The sequence below is a fragment of the Canis lupus genome, chromosome 4 (genome assembly GCF_048164855.1).
Source record: "Canis lupus baileyi chromosome 4, mCanLup2.hap1, whole genome shotgun sequence".
Lineage (NCBI taxonomy): Eukaryota > Metazoa > Chordata > Mammalia > Carnivora > Canidae > Canis > Canis lupus.
In genome coordinates, this window is record NC_132841.1 from 9,204,548 (window position 1) to 9,217,900 (window position 13,353).

The window sequence follows — 13,353 nt, forward strand, 5'->3', positions numbered from 1 at the left end:
GAGAGAGAGAGAGATTGAGAACAGAGCAAATGAATTATCTAAAGAAATAAATAAGAGAATTTTCCAAAAATAATAAAAGACATCAAACCACAAATCTAAGAAGCTCAAAGAATCCCAAGCAGGATATGAACATATAAACTTCTCTCCATTATTGCTACATCTCTCCTAATTCAAGTCCCCATCTTTACAGCCCAAACTACTCCAGTAGTCTCCAGTTGGTCTCACTGCCTCTGCTCTGACCCTCTACTCTTGCTATAAACAGTAATTAGAATGATTTTTTAAAAAATGACTCCTCAGCTTAAAGGCCTCCAGCTGTCTCCTACTGCACTTATCTGGGGCCAGGCCCTGACTCCTCTGCACCCTGCCTATCTCTCTGCTCTTACTACATATTCATCTTTTTTTTATTACACTCCAAACACAGGGGCCCATTTCTGTCCCAAACACACTGGGCATCTTCCACCTCTGGTTCTTGGTTCTTGTTTACCCTATAAAACATGCTGCCTTCAGAACTGGGCAGGGCTGGCTACTTCTTACCCAGTTATCAAGTCTCGCTTTTTCAACCTTCCCCACAAGGAAGTCCCTCAAGTCTTTTTTTATCACATTATTTTACTTCCATCCTAGTGGATATCAGAAATTATCTAATATCCACTAAGAAATCATCCAATATCAGAAAATATCCCATTTATTTATTTGTGTGCTTGTTGATCTTCTTTCTCTTTATGTTCTGTGGGAAGAGAACACATCCTTCTGTGGCCTAAATGTTTAGAATGGTACCTGGTATGATATAGATATTCAAGATTTACTTGTTGATTGAATAAGTAATTAGTTGAACCGAAGAATAAATACCCATTAGAAGTATAAGCTCAGAAAAAAGATTAATGTTCAAAATGCGCCCTCTGCTTTTTAGTTATCCATATACTAGAGATTACTTTTAGTTACATGGGGATACCACTCAGCTGATAGGGAAAGCTAGCCATATGGTAGGTAACACATAATTTGTTAAGTGATGATAAGCCACACACTTTAAGAGGCCTCTCATTTCTGATTATTCATATTTTATTGGTTTCCTGGTTTATTACTACCACCCAGAATCAAATTGTTGCCAAGGATCAAGAGATTGGACAATATTTGTACAAATATTTGCCCACTTTCATAATGCAACCTTGACCTAATTTTTATTTTATTTTTTATTTTTTTAAGATTATATTTATTTATTCATGAGAATACACAGAGGGGAAAGAGAGAGAGAGAGAGAGGCAGAGACACAGGCAGAGGGAGAAGCAGGCTCAATGCAGGGAGCCCAACGTGGGACTTGATCCCGGGTCTCCAGGATCACACCCCAGGCTAAACCGCTGAGCCACCCGGGCTGCCCATTGACCTCATTTTTAAAAATTATCTACTGTCTGAACAGATTTTTCAAATGACATGTGACCAAGGCCCAGCCTTCTGGCAAGTGCTAATGTTCCTGTCTATTTCTGTCATTTAGACCTCTTCCATACTCTTGAGCTCACCAGCCCCACCTCACCTGTCTCTGTTCCTTCTGGACCATTCCCTACCCTCTCTCTCCTCCAAACCACTTAACCCCTCTATAGCTGCTTGGAAAATGAAGAGGCAGTGCTGCATGATCTGTTATATTCCTTCCAGACCTCAAACTCTTTCATGCTACTTCTTCTAAACAGGACGTTTTGACTCCTCCTCACCCACTTACTTCCATTTTCTGCTGCTCCATTGCAGTTAAATGAAAGAGGAATTGTGTCCCAATCTCTGTCCCTACCTTTTAGAATATTTCTTCCATTCATAATTACTTTAGATTAATTAGATGATGCTATATACACCTGTTTTTGTTCAGATACATACACAGCAGTCTATCACATTTATATAGTTAATCAAAATGTACAATGAAGAACTTAAAAGGATCATCTTTTACCAGAATCATTTCACAACTTGCTGTGCAACTATAGCAAACCCCTGTGCCTCAAGTTCCTCATCTACAAAATGAGGAGGTTGGAATTGATGATATCTGTTGGAAACAGCCTATTCTAGGATTAAAATTTTTAAATCCACAGTTTTTGCTTTGCAAGAGGAAATTCCAAGCAGGGAGGAGTGAATTCACACCCTCCTCTTTCCCTTACAATGTCATCTGCATTCTCCCTTGCTCCTTTCGGGCTCCATGGTTTTGATACTTCCAACCTCCACCACTCCCTAGGCAGGCCCTTCAAAACTGGATAAGAGTGGATAAAGCACTCTCTTTATAGAACAACTAAGTAGCAAATATAAAGGAAATCCAGAGATATAAACAGTAAATCTGTTTCTCTTCAATCCCAGGAAATCAGCAAAGAGCATTTGTCTAGCATTTCCTTCTCCTGAGATGCCCACACTGGAGTCCAGAAGGGCCCAGACAGCTTTGCACACACCTTCATCCCTCAGAGATTCTTGCTTCTCTGGACCACGTGGTCTTTGAACACTGTATTGTCTCCCAACACACAGAGTTTGCTGAACCCAAAGATTCTGTTTAGTGTCAGGGTAATTACGTAAAATTCTCTGGTTCAATCTGCTCAGACTCCCTAGAGTCTACTTATTGAGTATTAGCTTCAGGCTTGAAGGGCCACCCCATTTCTCAGATGGCTTACACATCTTGTTACACTTCTTACACAGTTAGAACAATAGGCCCAAAGCCTTGGGCCCCAAAAATCATCCCACCAGGGTTTCTCAAATTTTGAAGTACATACAAATCAACATGGGATCTCACTAACATGGAAATCCTGATTCAGTAAGACTGTAGCAGGTCTCAAGATTCTACATTTCCAACAAGCTCCTGGCTGCTGCTGCTGCTCAGCCAACCACACTGTAATCACAGGTCCTGGTCTAGAGGTCAGCACATTATTTTTCTACAGAGGACCAAATGGTAAATATCTTCAGCTTTGCACTCCGCAGAGCTTTGCTGAAGCTACTCAACTCTTCCAACAGCCACTGTAGCCAAATGCAGCCATGGGCAATATTGTAAACAAATGAGCATGGCTCTGTTCTAGTAAAACTTTATTTACAAAAACAGATGGTGGGTGACAGTTTGTCAACCCTTTCTTTGTCTCAGAGATGAAGATATAAGCTTCCCTATAGAACACTCCACATTATTGACATCCACAGCTCAAGTCCCATCAACATGAATATCCATCCACATAAAAGATCTCCCTCTAGAGGCTAAAAATACAATACCTCAACCTTGAAATGACACAACAGCATATAGTGTAAAATATATTTATCCCTAGTAATGTCCTTTCTCATCCTTTAAGTTCTTTCTAAATTCTAAACCCTTCTGTCTCTATAAACAATCTTCAAAAAGAAGGTAAAAGCAGTTCAAGTTTATGGATTTTTGTCTTCTTCTCTGAAACCCACTTTCTGTTTTCCGAATGTTTGGAGTGTTGAGGAAGGCATATATTTCAAAAGTTGTTAACATAAGGGTTCTTTCTAATAACTGTTCTGGAATTACTGACCTGCTTGGAATTAAATCCAAGCATGGGGCAGGGCTATCATCCAGCCGGCTTTGAAGGCAAGGTGATGTTAACATAGAGGGTAGTTTGAGAGGATGTGGTAAACTCTAGTTATCAGAGCAGATTCATGTTTCCAGAAGTCTGAGCAGATTAGCCATTGGTTCTTTGACAATCTGGGGCAGATGGAACAGAAGCCAGTCTACATACTTCACTTCTGAGGACTTCAGAGTTGGTAAAAGATTCTCAAAAATCCAGGCTTTCACTCAGATTATGCATATTTCCATGCCACATGCTCTGAAGACCCTGCTGCATTTCCATTCAGTAGCCCTGGGTTTAGAATCAGCAGCTAGTGCACAGCAATCAGCCATAGAGTAGTAGAACTCAGATCTCCCCAAAGGAAGACATCTTACCAGTTACTACTCTCTACTGAACTCTCTTTCCCCCCATCCAACCCCACATTAAAATGCCTTACGTGGGCCCTGAAGGCCAGTCTTTTCACAGCCCTTCAAATAAAGAGGGGTGCTTGGGCAATAGCTGCTCAGATCAAACCAATTTTTGAGGGAGGGCAGATTGCCAACTAGTAGTTAAAAATATAAAAATCTAGATACTTGTAATTCTTTTTTTAAAAACAGCTCTAAAAAAAACACCTCTAACAATAACGTAATGAAAATAACAAACAGTAATTACTAGAAACAAGATAATCCACCTTATTTTCATCCCCCATGGTCCTGTCTACACGAATATTTTATTATTTACATAATTTTTCTTTTGGAAGAAAATAGGGATAAACTTTATGAAAGGCAATTTGGCAACATTAAACAAATATCTTAAGGCCAAATATCTTTTCACATAGCATCTCCATATTTGGAAATTTAACCTAAGGAAATAATAAGAGTATAGGCATTGAGGGGCAGCCCGGGTGGCTCAGCAGTTTAGCGCCACCTTCAGCCCAGGGCCTGATCCTGGCGACCCGGGATTGTGTCCCACGTCGGGCTCCCTGCTCGGACGGAGCCTGCTTCTCCCTCTGCCTGTGTCTCTGCCTCTCTTTCTCTCTGTGTGTCTCATGAATAAATAAATTTTTAGAATCTTTAAAAAAAAAGAGTATAGGCATTGATTTAACTAGAAAGATGTCTGTAACAACAAAAGACTCAAAACAACCTAAAATTCAGCACTGAGGTGTTAATCAAATAAAATATTAAATTCACATGAAAGAATGGCATGCAGTCATCACAAATGACATACATTAACTGACAGAAAAATATTTATATTGTATTATTAAAGAAAAAAACATAAAATAAACGTATGATAGAATTCTACAAGGAAACCCTAAAACATTAGAGATTTTTTCCTCTCCAAATTAGAATTTGGAGATATTTAATTTTTACAATTCTACATTTGTAATTCTAATTCTTTTTTTTAAAGATTTTATTTATTTATTCATGAGAGACACAGAGATATAGGCAGAGGGAGAAGCAGGCACCATGCAGGGAGCCCAATGTGGGACTCGATCCTGTGACTCCAGGATCATCATGCCCTGAGCTGAAGGCAGATGCTTAACCACTGAGCCACACAGGCATCCCATGTAATTCTAATTCTTAACAAGCATTTATTACCTGTGCTATAAACTACTACCAATATTCAAATAAGTGTACTTGAGATATAGTTCAGCTATGATTTGATTACAGGTTCTGCCTTTCTTATTTATATGTTATTTCTTTTAATGGAGGAGTCTTTCTTCTGAGGCTTTAAAGGCTAAAAGCCTTTCCTTATTGCTTTTCTAAAACAAGATAGGAATAATGTGCTGAGAAGCCAAGTGCCCTTTGGCAGAACTTCAAGACATGAGAGTAATCTGAAGCCCTGTTTTCCCTGAGATTTCTAGGCTGCATCACCTCCTTTGCTCTTGTGAAGTGATGACTCATTAAGAACAGTAATCCTAGGGTATCAATGAGAGTTTTGTTTTAATACTCTCTTATCTTCCAGAGTTTTCCAAAGATTTCTAAAAAAGGGTTTATCCAGCATTTTATACCTAGTTCAGGAATCAATTTCTAACCGTTTTAATTCAGGGTTGAGCATTTGCACCCAGCAAGGGTTATGGACAAACTGGTTGACATTCTGTGACATGTCATTCTAGGGAAGAGATACAGCTCACAATGATCCTTTTCCTCTGACTTCAGGAAAATTGGAATTCCATAATCAATAGGCAAAAAGACAAAAGCTGTCCTTCTGTGTTCTATCTTTTACAATACATTATTTCTTCACATCAGAAGTTCTTTGAAATGATTAATCCCTTTCCAAAAGAATAATATAAAAACTAACATATGGAAACAACCTAAGTGTTCATCAATAGATGAATGGATAAAGATGTGGTACACACACACACACACACACACACACACACACAGAGAGGAATATTACTCAGCCATGAAAAAGAATGGGCTCTTGCCACTTGTGACAACATGGATGGAGCTGAGGGTATTATGCTAAGTGAAATAAGTCAGACAGAGAAAGACAAATACCACATGATTTCACTTATAAGTGGAATCTAAAAAACAAAACAAACAAATAAACAAAGGAAAACCCAGACTCATACATATAAAGAACAGAGGGGTGGTTCCCAGAGGGCAAGGGGCTTGGGGGTGTGTGAAGGGGATCAAGAGATACAAACCTTCTGTTGTAAAATAACTAAGTCATGGGGATATAATGTACAGCACACGGGAAAACAGTCAATAGTATTGTATTAAGTTTGTATGGGGGTAGATGGTAATTAGATGTACTGTGGTCACAGGTCAGTTCACAATGTATATAAATGTTGAATCACTATGTTGTACATATGAAGCTAACAGAATACCGTATGTCAGTTATACTTCAATAGGAAATTAAATGCGTAAAAATGTGTTTGGCCCAAACCTAAAGGTTTTACACTGTTTTCAAAAGGTGATAATCTTGTTTTAAAATAGATTTCAGTGTCACATTGATGTCTCTTTGCTAAAGAATCAGTAATTAGATGGCAAGCTCCAGCCACACTTGGGAAGAATTAGAGCAGGGCTTTAATGAAGGCTTCTGCAGTCACAGGAGTGTTAGGGAAATGTTTCTGTCCCAAATCTAGTTCTGGTAGTACCACAAGGCTTTGTCATGGCTGCTGGGATTTTTGAATGGCAACAACAATGGAAACTTTAAGTTTTATGGAAGAGCTTAAACTGCCCTGGTGGGAGTGTGAAATTGAGTGTTCCAGTTTCTCTTTCAAAACTAGCCACCCTCAAACAAACAAACAAACAAACAAACAAAGAAACAAACAAACTAGCCACCCTCACAGTGGATGTCTAGACATCTGCCCACAAATTCAGACCAAACACCTCCAGCAGTGCTCCCTAGCCCCTGGTTGGGCTGCTCATAGTAAGCACTCAGTTGTCCTTTCTGTAGAAAAATAGCCCCTGCTGAAAGGTAACAGGAGAACTTCTATTCATTCTTGAAAAGTATCTCACATCATTCCTTCTGGATTTGGAATGATGTCTTAGTTTCCTGAAGCTGTGGCATTACGTATAAAATCGAGACACTAGATTCTCCATTGTCCTATTTCCCACAGATAACTTTCCCACTCTGTTGAGCAAATATCACATGTGCTTTCCATATTTCCTCAAAACTTTCCATTGTTGGTTGGGGATAGAAACGTGGTTTTTGTTTTGTTTTTTTTTTTAATTTATGATAGTCACAGAGAGAGAGAGAGAGGCAGAGACATTAGCAGGCTCCATGCACCAGGAGCCCAATGTGGGACTCGATCCCGGGCCTCCAGGATTGCGCCCTGGGCCAAAGGCAGGCGCCAAACCGCTGCACCACCCAGGGATCCCAGGATAGAAATGTTCTAAAGGTGCTGTGGATACCAAAGGAAGGATGACCAATGATTTTTTTCCTGCATAGTCTTGGTTCTTTAAATCATAGCTCATTATCCAACTTAACTTTTCCTGGCAAGAGTCTTAGTCTCTTCTAAGAGTGCACACTCATCTCAAATCATGCTTGTTTCCACTCTTCACTAAATCTAAAGATTTAGGTGGCAACACCTAGAATTATTTCTGGCCCACTAGGCTGTGAAAAAATAACAGCTTGTGAAATCTGAATGTGAACCTATGCTTCTTGTCTTGGTGCTGATCACAGCTTCTTTGCAAAAGATTTCTTTATTTGTGAAATGATGTCTCTTCTGCAAATTTCCTACTCCAAGGTAGATTTCTAATGTTTTCCCCCATTTCTTTTCTAATTTTCTGATTTGAAAATGTTGAATTACAATAATAGCACACACATTGTAGCAGATGAAATTATATAGTAACTAAATACAACAAATCTATAATAGGAATGGTTAGTCCCTTCTCTCATCTATGCCACCCTTTTTGTCCATTTCCAGTCGGATGATTCAATGTAACCATGGCAAATTCCTTATTTTCCCATGTCTTTCCTCCTCAAGCAGAATACATAGGTCCTGTTGGGCCATTTGGAGACCTTCTGTCTATTTGTGGAGTGAGAGTTTATGAGAAAGAGGATATTGAATGATAAGTGTCCAAATTTGCTGATGTAGTTGGGGTCATTGAATAAGGGACTCTAACTTGGTCAGGCCACAATCACTGACCTCAGGTGCCAGCAAGTCCGGTTGCGTGGCTTGGCCTTTGGATAGAAAATTAAGGTGAATGTTCATGAGAAGAACTTACTCCACTCTTGCCCAGGGATCCTGAAAAAGGATGTGACCTCATTTTGAGGATTCTCCCTCCCAGTGTCAGGTACTGAGGACACATTGACAACCATGAGTTGGCACTTAGAGGCTGTTCCATTTTCACTTGGGAGGTGCCAGCCCCAGGCAAGTCACAGGGGAAGGAGGCTTTCGGCAGCCTGCAGAGAAAAGTATGGCTTGATCTGCAGGGCCACCACACTCCCACTGCCAGGAGTGGCAGCGTCTCAGCAAGAGAAAATCTCTCAGGGAATGATGCTCCCTTCCTAAAAGGCCACACACCCAAACTCTTAAATAAGGCCCATGAGGAATGATATCTTCCCTCTAGGCTGCCAGGCATTCTGGGGGTAGAAAGTGCTGGAGACTCCTAGAGAGTGTAGGCAAATCTGCTCTGAAAACAGAGGTGAGTTCTGTTCTGTAGGAAGTAGTGTGTCCTTTCACTGAGTGCTAGGATAGAACCTTCCTATCTTCAGGGAAGATGAACCAAGTGCGGGGAGGGATCAGACATTTTTTTGCAGGTGGGTGGGAACACTTGCACTTAAAAAATTTTTTTTCTAGGGAGAAAGGGGGCCCTGGATGCCATAAATCCCGCAAAGCCCTCAGGGTAATTTATTAGACAACTTTGGGAGTGAAAAAGCCCTGCTTCTGCATTCTGGGTGCCCTTTGTGTAAAATCATCCAATCTCAGGGAAAAGGGGACCGAGTAGGTCATCTTTCTATGCCCTTCTCATGCCCAACACCCACTTCAGAGTCCCTGGATTCATTTCAGCGTCTGTCGAATGAAGGAAGGAAGGAAGGAAGGAAGGTGGAAGGAAGGAAGGAAGGAAGGAAGGAAGGAAGGAAGGAAGGAAGGAAGGAAGGAAGGAATTCCTGCCTTCTGCCACCTCTCCGGGGAGGAGGCCGGGGGCCCTTGTCGCGCCCGCTTCTCTGCACCTGTGTCCCTGCGCCCTGCCCAGCCTGCGCTCACCTTGTGCTGTTTCCACATGGCTCCCAGCTGCTTCACCTCGTGCTTGCCGTGACGGCCCTCCTCCAGGCACAGATAGCACACCGGGGTTCGGCAGCTCACGCAGTACATGCTGTAGTTCTCCATTTCGTGTTCCGGGCACGTAGGGAACTTGCGGGCAGCGCCGCCCCCAGCAGCTCCGGCCCCTGCGCCCCCCGGGCTCTTGCAGCCACCGCCTCCGCTGGGGGCGCCCTGGGCCGCGCCTGGGGATGCTGAGGCGGCCTCGGCGGGCGCGGGCGGCGGCGGCGGCTGCACCAGGCGGTGCTTAGCGAAGGGTCCCCGGGATGGATGGCATTTGAGCTGGCAGGCGGCACAGTAGAGCACGTCGCATTGCTCGCATAGCGTGGCGGCCGGCTCAGGCGGGGTGCGGTCGCACAACTGGCAGATGGCCACTGCAGCGGCTGCGGACGCCCCATGCACGGCCCCGCGGCCCTGCTGGTACCTTTGCACGATGGCCTCGAGCAGCCGGTTGCGCTGGAAGCCGCGCAGGCCTCGGTGGTCCAGGGACGCGCTGCGGTGGCACTGCGGGCACGTGATGGAGCTTGAGGAGGACGAGGACAGCGAGGAGCAGGCGGCTCCCCGGGCCGCGGCGGCCGAGGAGCCAGGCGGTGCGGGCACCATGGGCAGCACGCGAACCCCATTGGGAGACTTGAGGCTCGGGGTGTAGGAACCGTAACCGCTGTCCGTCTCACTGTGCAAGCTCAGCTTGTCCGCGTGGTCCCCGCCACCTCCCGCACCGCCGCCCAGGCCGCCAGCTGCGCCCCCGCTCCCGCCGCTGCAGGCCGGGCCAGCCGCCGGGTCTTGGTCCAGAGAAGGCGCTGCGGCGGCGGCCGCCGGTAGCCCGGAGCCCCGGGAGTGCAGGAGCGGCTGGGGCAGGTGTTGCTCGCCGTCCGGTGTCTGAACAGCGATCGTACGAGCGCAAGGAAGACAAACGTTGTGGGAACAGGGCAAGATGATGGGCTCCCGAAACAGGGAGCCGCACACGGGGCACTTCAGCTCCTCCTCCATCGCTGCACCGGCAGACCGAGCTGCTCAGGGAGGGGGGGGGGGGAGGTGGAACGGCCCAAGCTCCAGAGACAGGCGGAGGGACCGAGCGTAGTTAGCACCAGAGAGACTGCAAGCGAGGGCATTACACAGGCATGCCCACTTCGCAGCCCCGGGGCACGCCCCTCTCCTATCCTGGGGCCACCGCCCTAGGACCACCGGGGGCAAGAGAAGGGAGGGGATCCTCACCTCCTGCCCGCGAGGCTCCTCCACCTGCGGCCAGAGTCCGGAGCCGGTCGGCTGCCCTCGCGATGGCCTGCGAGGCGCTCTAGGTGATGAATCAGCACTAGCGCCGCCGCCGGCCGCAGTGCGCGTCTCCGCTGCACATCAGGACCAGCGGCCGGGCTGCCGTTTCTTAGCTGTCCTGCTTCAACCCGTCGGCTCCAGTGGGCGGCTGCTCCTGGGCTCCCTGTTGCCCCTGCCCCGCCCCAGTCGGAGCGACCCGGAGGTGAGAAGGAGAGCGAGCAGGGCCGCTTGGCCGCGGGACTGGGTTCAGCACCACGAGGCGGCGGACAGCGCCCCGGGCTCCAGGCGGGGCCCGGCTGCGGGCGGGGACGCGGCGGCCGCTACTGCCTCCGCGGGCAGGGTCCCGGCTCCCGCTACTGCCTCGGCGGGGCCCGGCCGCTCCGAGACCGCCGCTTGCCGCCCTCCCGGGGGCCGCTGCCGCCACCCCAACGCGCCCTGGGGCTCTTCCCCCGCGGCAAGGATTGACCCGCTTCCTTGGTTCGCCGCTGCCGCTCCTGCGGCGCCTCTGACCTTGGCCGCGCGACGCTGCAGCCGGCGGGCGGAGGGCGAGCGCCCGGCTGGCTCGGGAATCCCCTCCCCGCCCCCCGCCCCCGCCCCCCCCCCCCCGCCGCCGCCGCCGCCGCCGCCGCCGCCTCCCCGCGCGGCGTGCTGAGGAGTTGTAATTTCCAGAGCAGAGAGTAATGGGGGGCGGGAGGAGCAGAGGAGGCGTCAGCTCGGCGAATAAGGGCTTGCCTTGGCTGCTAGGCGAGTCAAGGGGCAATCTCAAGGGTTTGGTAGAGAGGATCATTGTTAATAACAATCTATTATTTGGACGGAGAGCGCATCTTGAATCGGTACAACGCCCTGCCCCGCCCCGCCCCGCCCCTGCCATCCTCTCCCCTGCCGGCTCCCGCGCTCCCACCCATCACCATAAAAGGGCACAAGGGGACCTGAAAAGCCAGTTGTTTACAAACGGTTAGGTAGCATGGTTTGACAGTCGCTTCCTAGGTGTCTGATAGAGCCCCAAATGCCAAGTCACAAAATGTCGGACAGCCTGAAGTCAAAGGGTGAGGTTTTGTTTACGGACCGAAGCGCAAGCCATTTTCTCTCTTGGTTTCAACCACGAGCTCTCATCCGCGGTGGATGCGGGCCGTCGGCACAGACTGAATGAGGGCACAAGACAGGATTCCGAAACGAGACTCCCTGGCGAAAAGCGAAGACGCGCGGGGTGGGCCCTTGGCCCTTGGAGCAGAGCGCCTGGGACCCGGTCCTACCCTGCTGTGGTTGGGCTTTGGGGGCCGGTGGGAAGTCAGCGAGCAGAGGTGTTGGTTTTATGAATGGGGACATCTCCACGCCAGCCGCGAGCTGCACGAGCAGCCTCCCGCCCGCGGCGCTGGCCGTCTCCTGTGCTCGCTCTTCTCTCTCTGCTGCCGGCGAAGGTTGGTTGGGGGAGGCCGGGGGGGGGGGGGGGGTGGCGGGTGCGGATCGGCAGAAGGAAGGGCTCGCAGCGCGGCAGGCTCTGCCTACGGAGGTGTCACCAGGCGTGAAACAGACACAAATTAGGAAATCGTTTGTTTAAAAACGATATGAATATTGAAGTCACGCCTCCCCCGTCCTCAGATTTTCCAGTACTCCAAACAAAGACAAGATAGGCGCCACCGAGCCAGGCGTGGAGTCTCAGCGTCTGCTCGTCACCCGCTGGGGGATTGCTCTGGCTGGCGGGTGACAGCAGGAAAAGGCTGCAGCCCTGACTACGGCTTGGGATCACTGGCAGGGAGACCACCGGGGGACGGGGGTGGCGGTGCCCTCCTGACAGTAGTCCGAAAGGCCGCCCGAACTTTAGGCTGCAGCCTCCTTTACTGAGCCGTCGCCCCCCCCTGGGCAGGTTGCTTAAGCTTTCTGTCTCCCATCTCGCGGCTGTCAAATGAGTCAAATTATGTATGCGAACTAAATGAAATAATCCTAAATACAAACTGCAAAGCCTACTTCCGGCTTTAACATCCTATGACTGTTCAGTTCCATTTTGTCCACTATTGAGCAGCCTGACTCCAGTTTGTCTTAAGGTTGAAGAGCGGGCAGGCCGACCTCCTGCCAAATAGAGCCCCACAGAGGTTAAGAGACCTGACTTGACTTCCCTTCAGCTACAGGGAGCTTAGAACAATTATTTAACCAGGTATCAAGTATCCCCAGGTGGGAGATGGTGACAAGCCTATCCAAATCTGCCTTCTATCGATAAAACCATAATGAGGTGGATCCTGCCTGCAATGCTTTGATAAGCCTTCAAGAAAGTTGCTACAGTATCAGGTCATGAACGCCGGGCATGAGTATAGGCAGGCCTGTGATTGAATGCACTTGAAGATGCATTTCTTGTGATTTCAGCATTATCATCCCTCAGTCTAGCCCAGCGCAGCCTCCTGGTGACTGCAAAGAAAGTCATAACCTCTTACAGTTCTATTGTAAACAGCCCCCTCCTTCACCAAGCAGCCATAAACCTGAGACCCACTCTTGTCATTTTAGACCAAGGTAAACTGCCTAGCAGCATGGGGAAGACTGCTGGAGGGGTATGTAAATCTTTTCCTGTACAGAGGACCTATAATTCCAATAACTCTGTCACTCAGGCTGAGCATGATTTTGTTTTCCTTGGAGAGGAAGCTCATCTAATACAACAGAATTGTGCACCTATGCCTTTCCCACATGCCCTCCATTCCCACCACCTCAATTCCACAACCTAAATCAGCTTAGCCTTGTACTGCTAAGGCATTGCTCACTTGGGGGATTGGTATTCTACAGCTGCTTTGTATAAACTGAGGTTACATAGTCATTTCCAATATCTCACTGTATAGAACCATAATTAGTAACAATTGTCAAATACATCTTTTATAT

The 13,353-nt window shown here is 47.5% G+C and overlaps 1 protein-coding gene across 2 annotated transcripts in view; it reads right to left on the bottom strand.

The window, feature by feature from the left end:
* TRIM67 (tripartite motif containing 67) overlaps positions 1-10,831 on the bottom strand; it is a 47,801-nt gene extending 36,970 nt beyond the window's left edge. For both annotated transcript variants that reach the window (XM_072823093.1, XM_072823092.1), the window contains exon 1: positions 9,166-10,831. In XM_072823093.1, coding sequence (XP_072679194.1) covers positions 9,166-10,209 — 1,044 coding nt within the window. In that variant the 5' untranslated portion in view covers positions 10,210-10,831. The remainder of the gene's footprint in view (positions 1-9,165) is intronic.
* Positions 10,832-13,353: the final 2,522 nt, after the last annotated feature.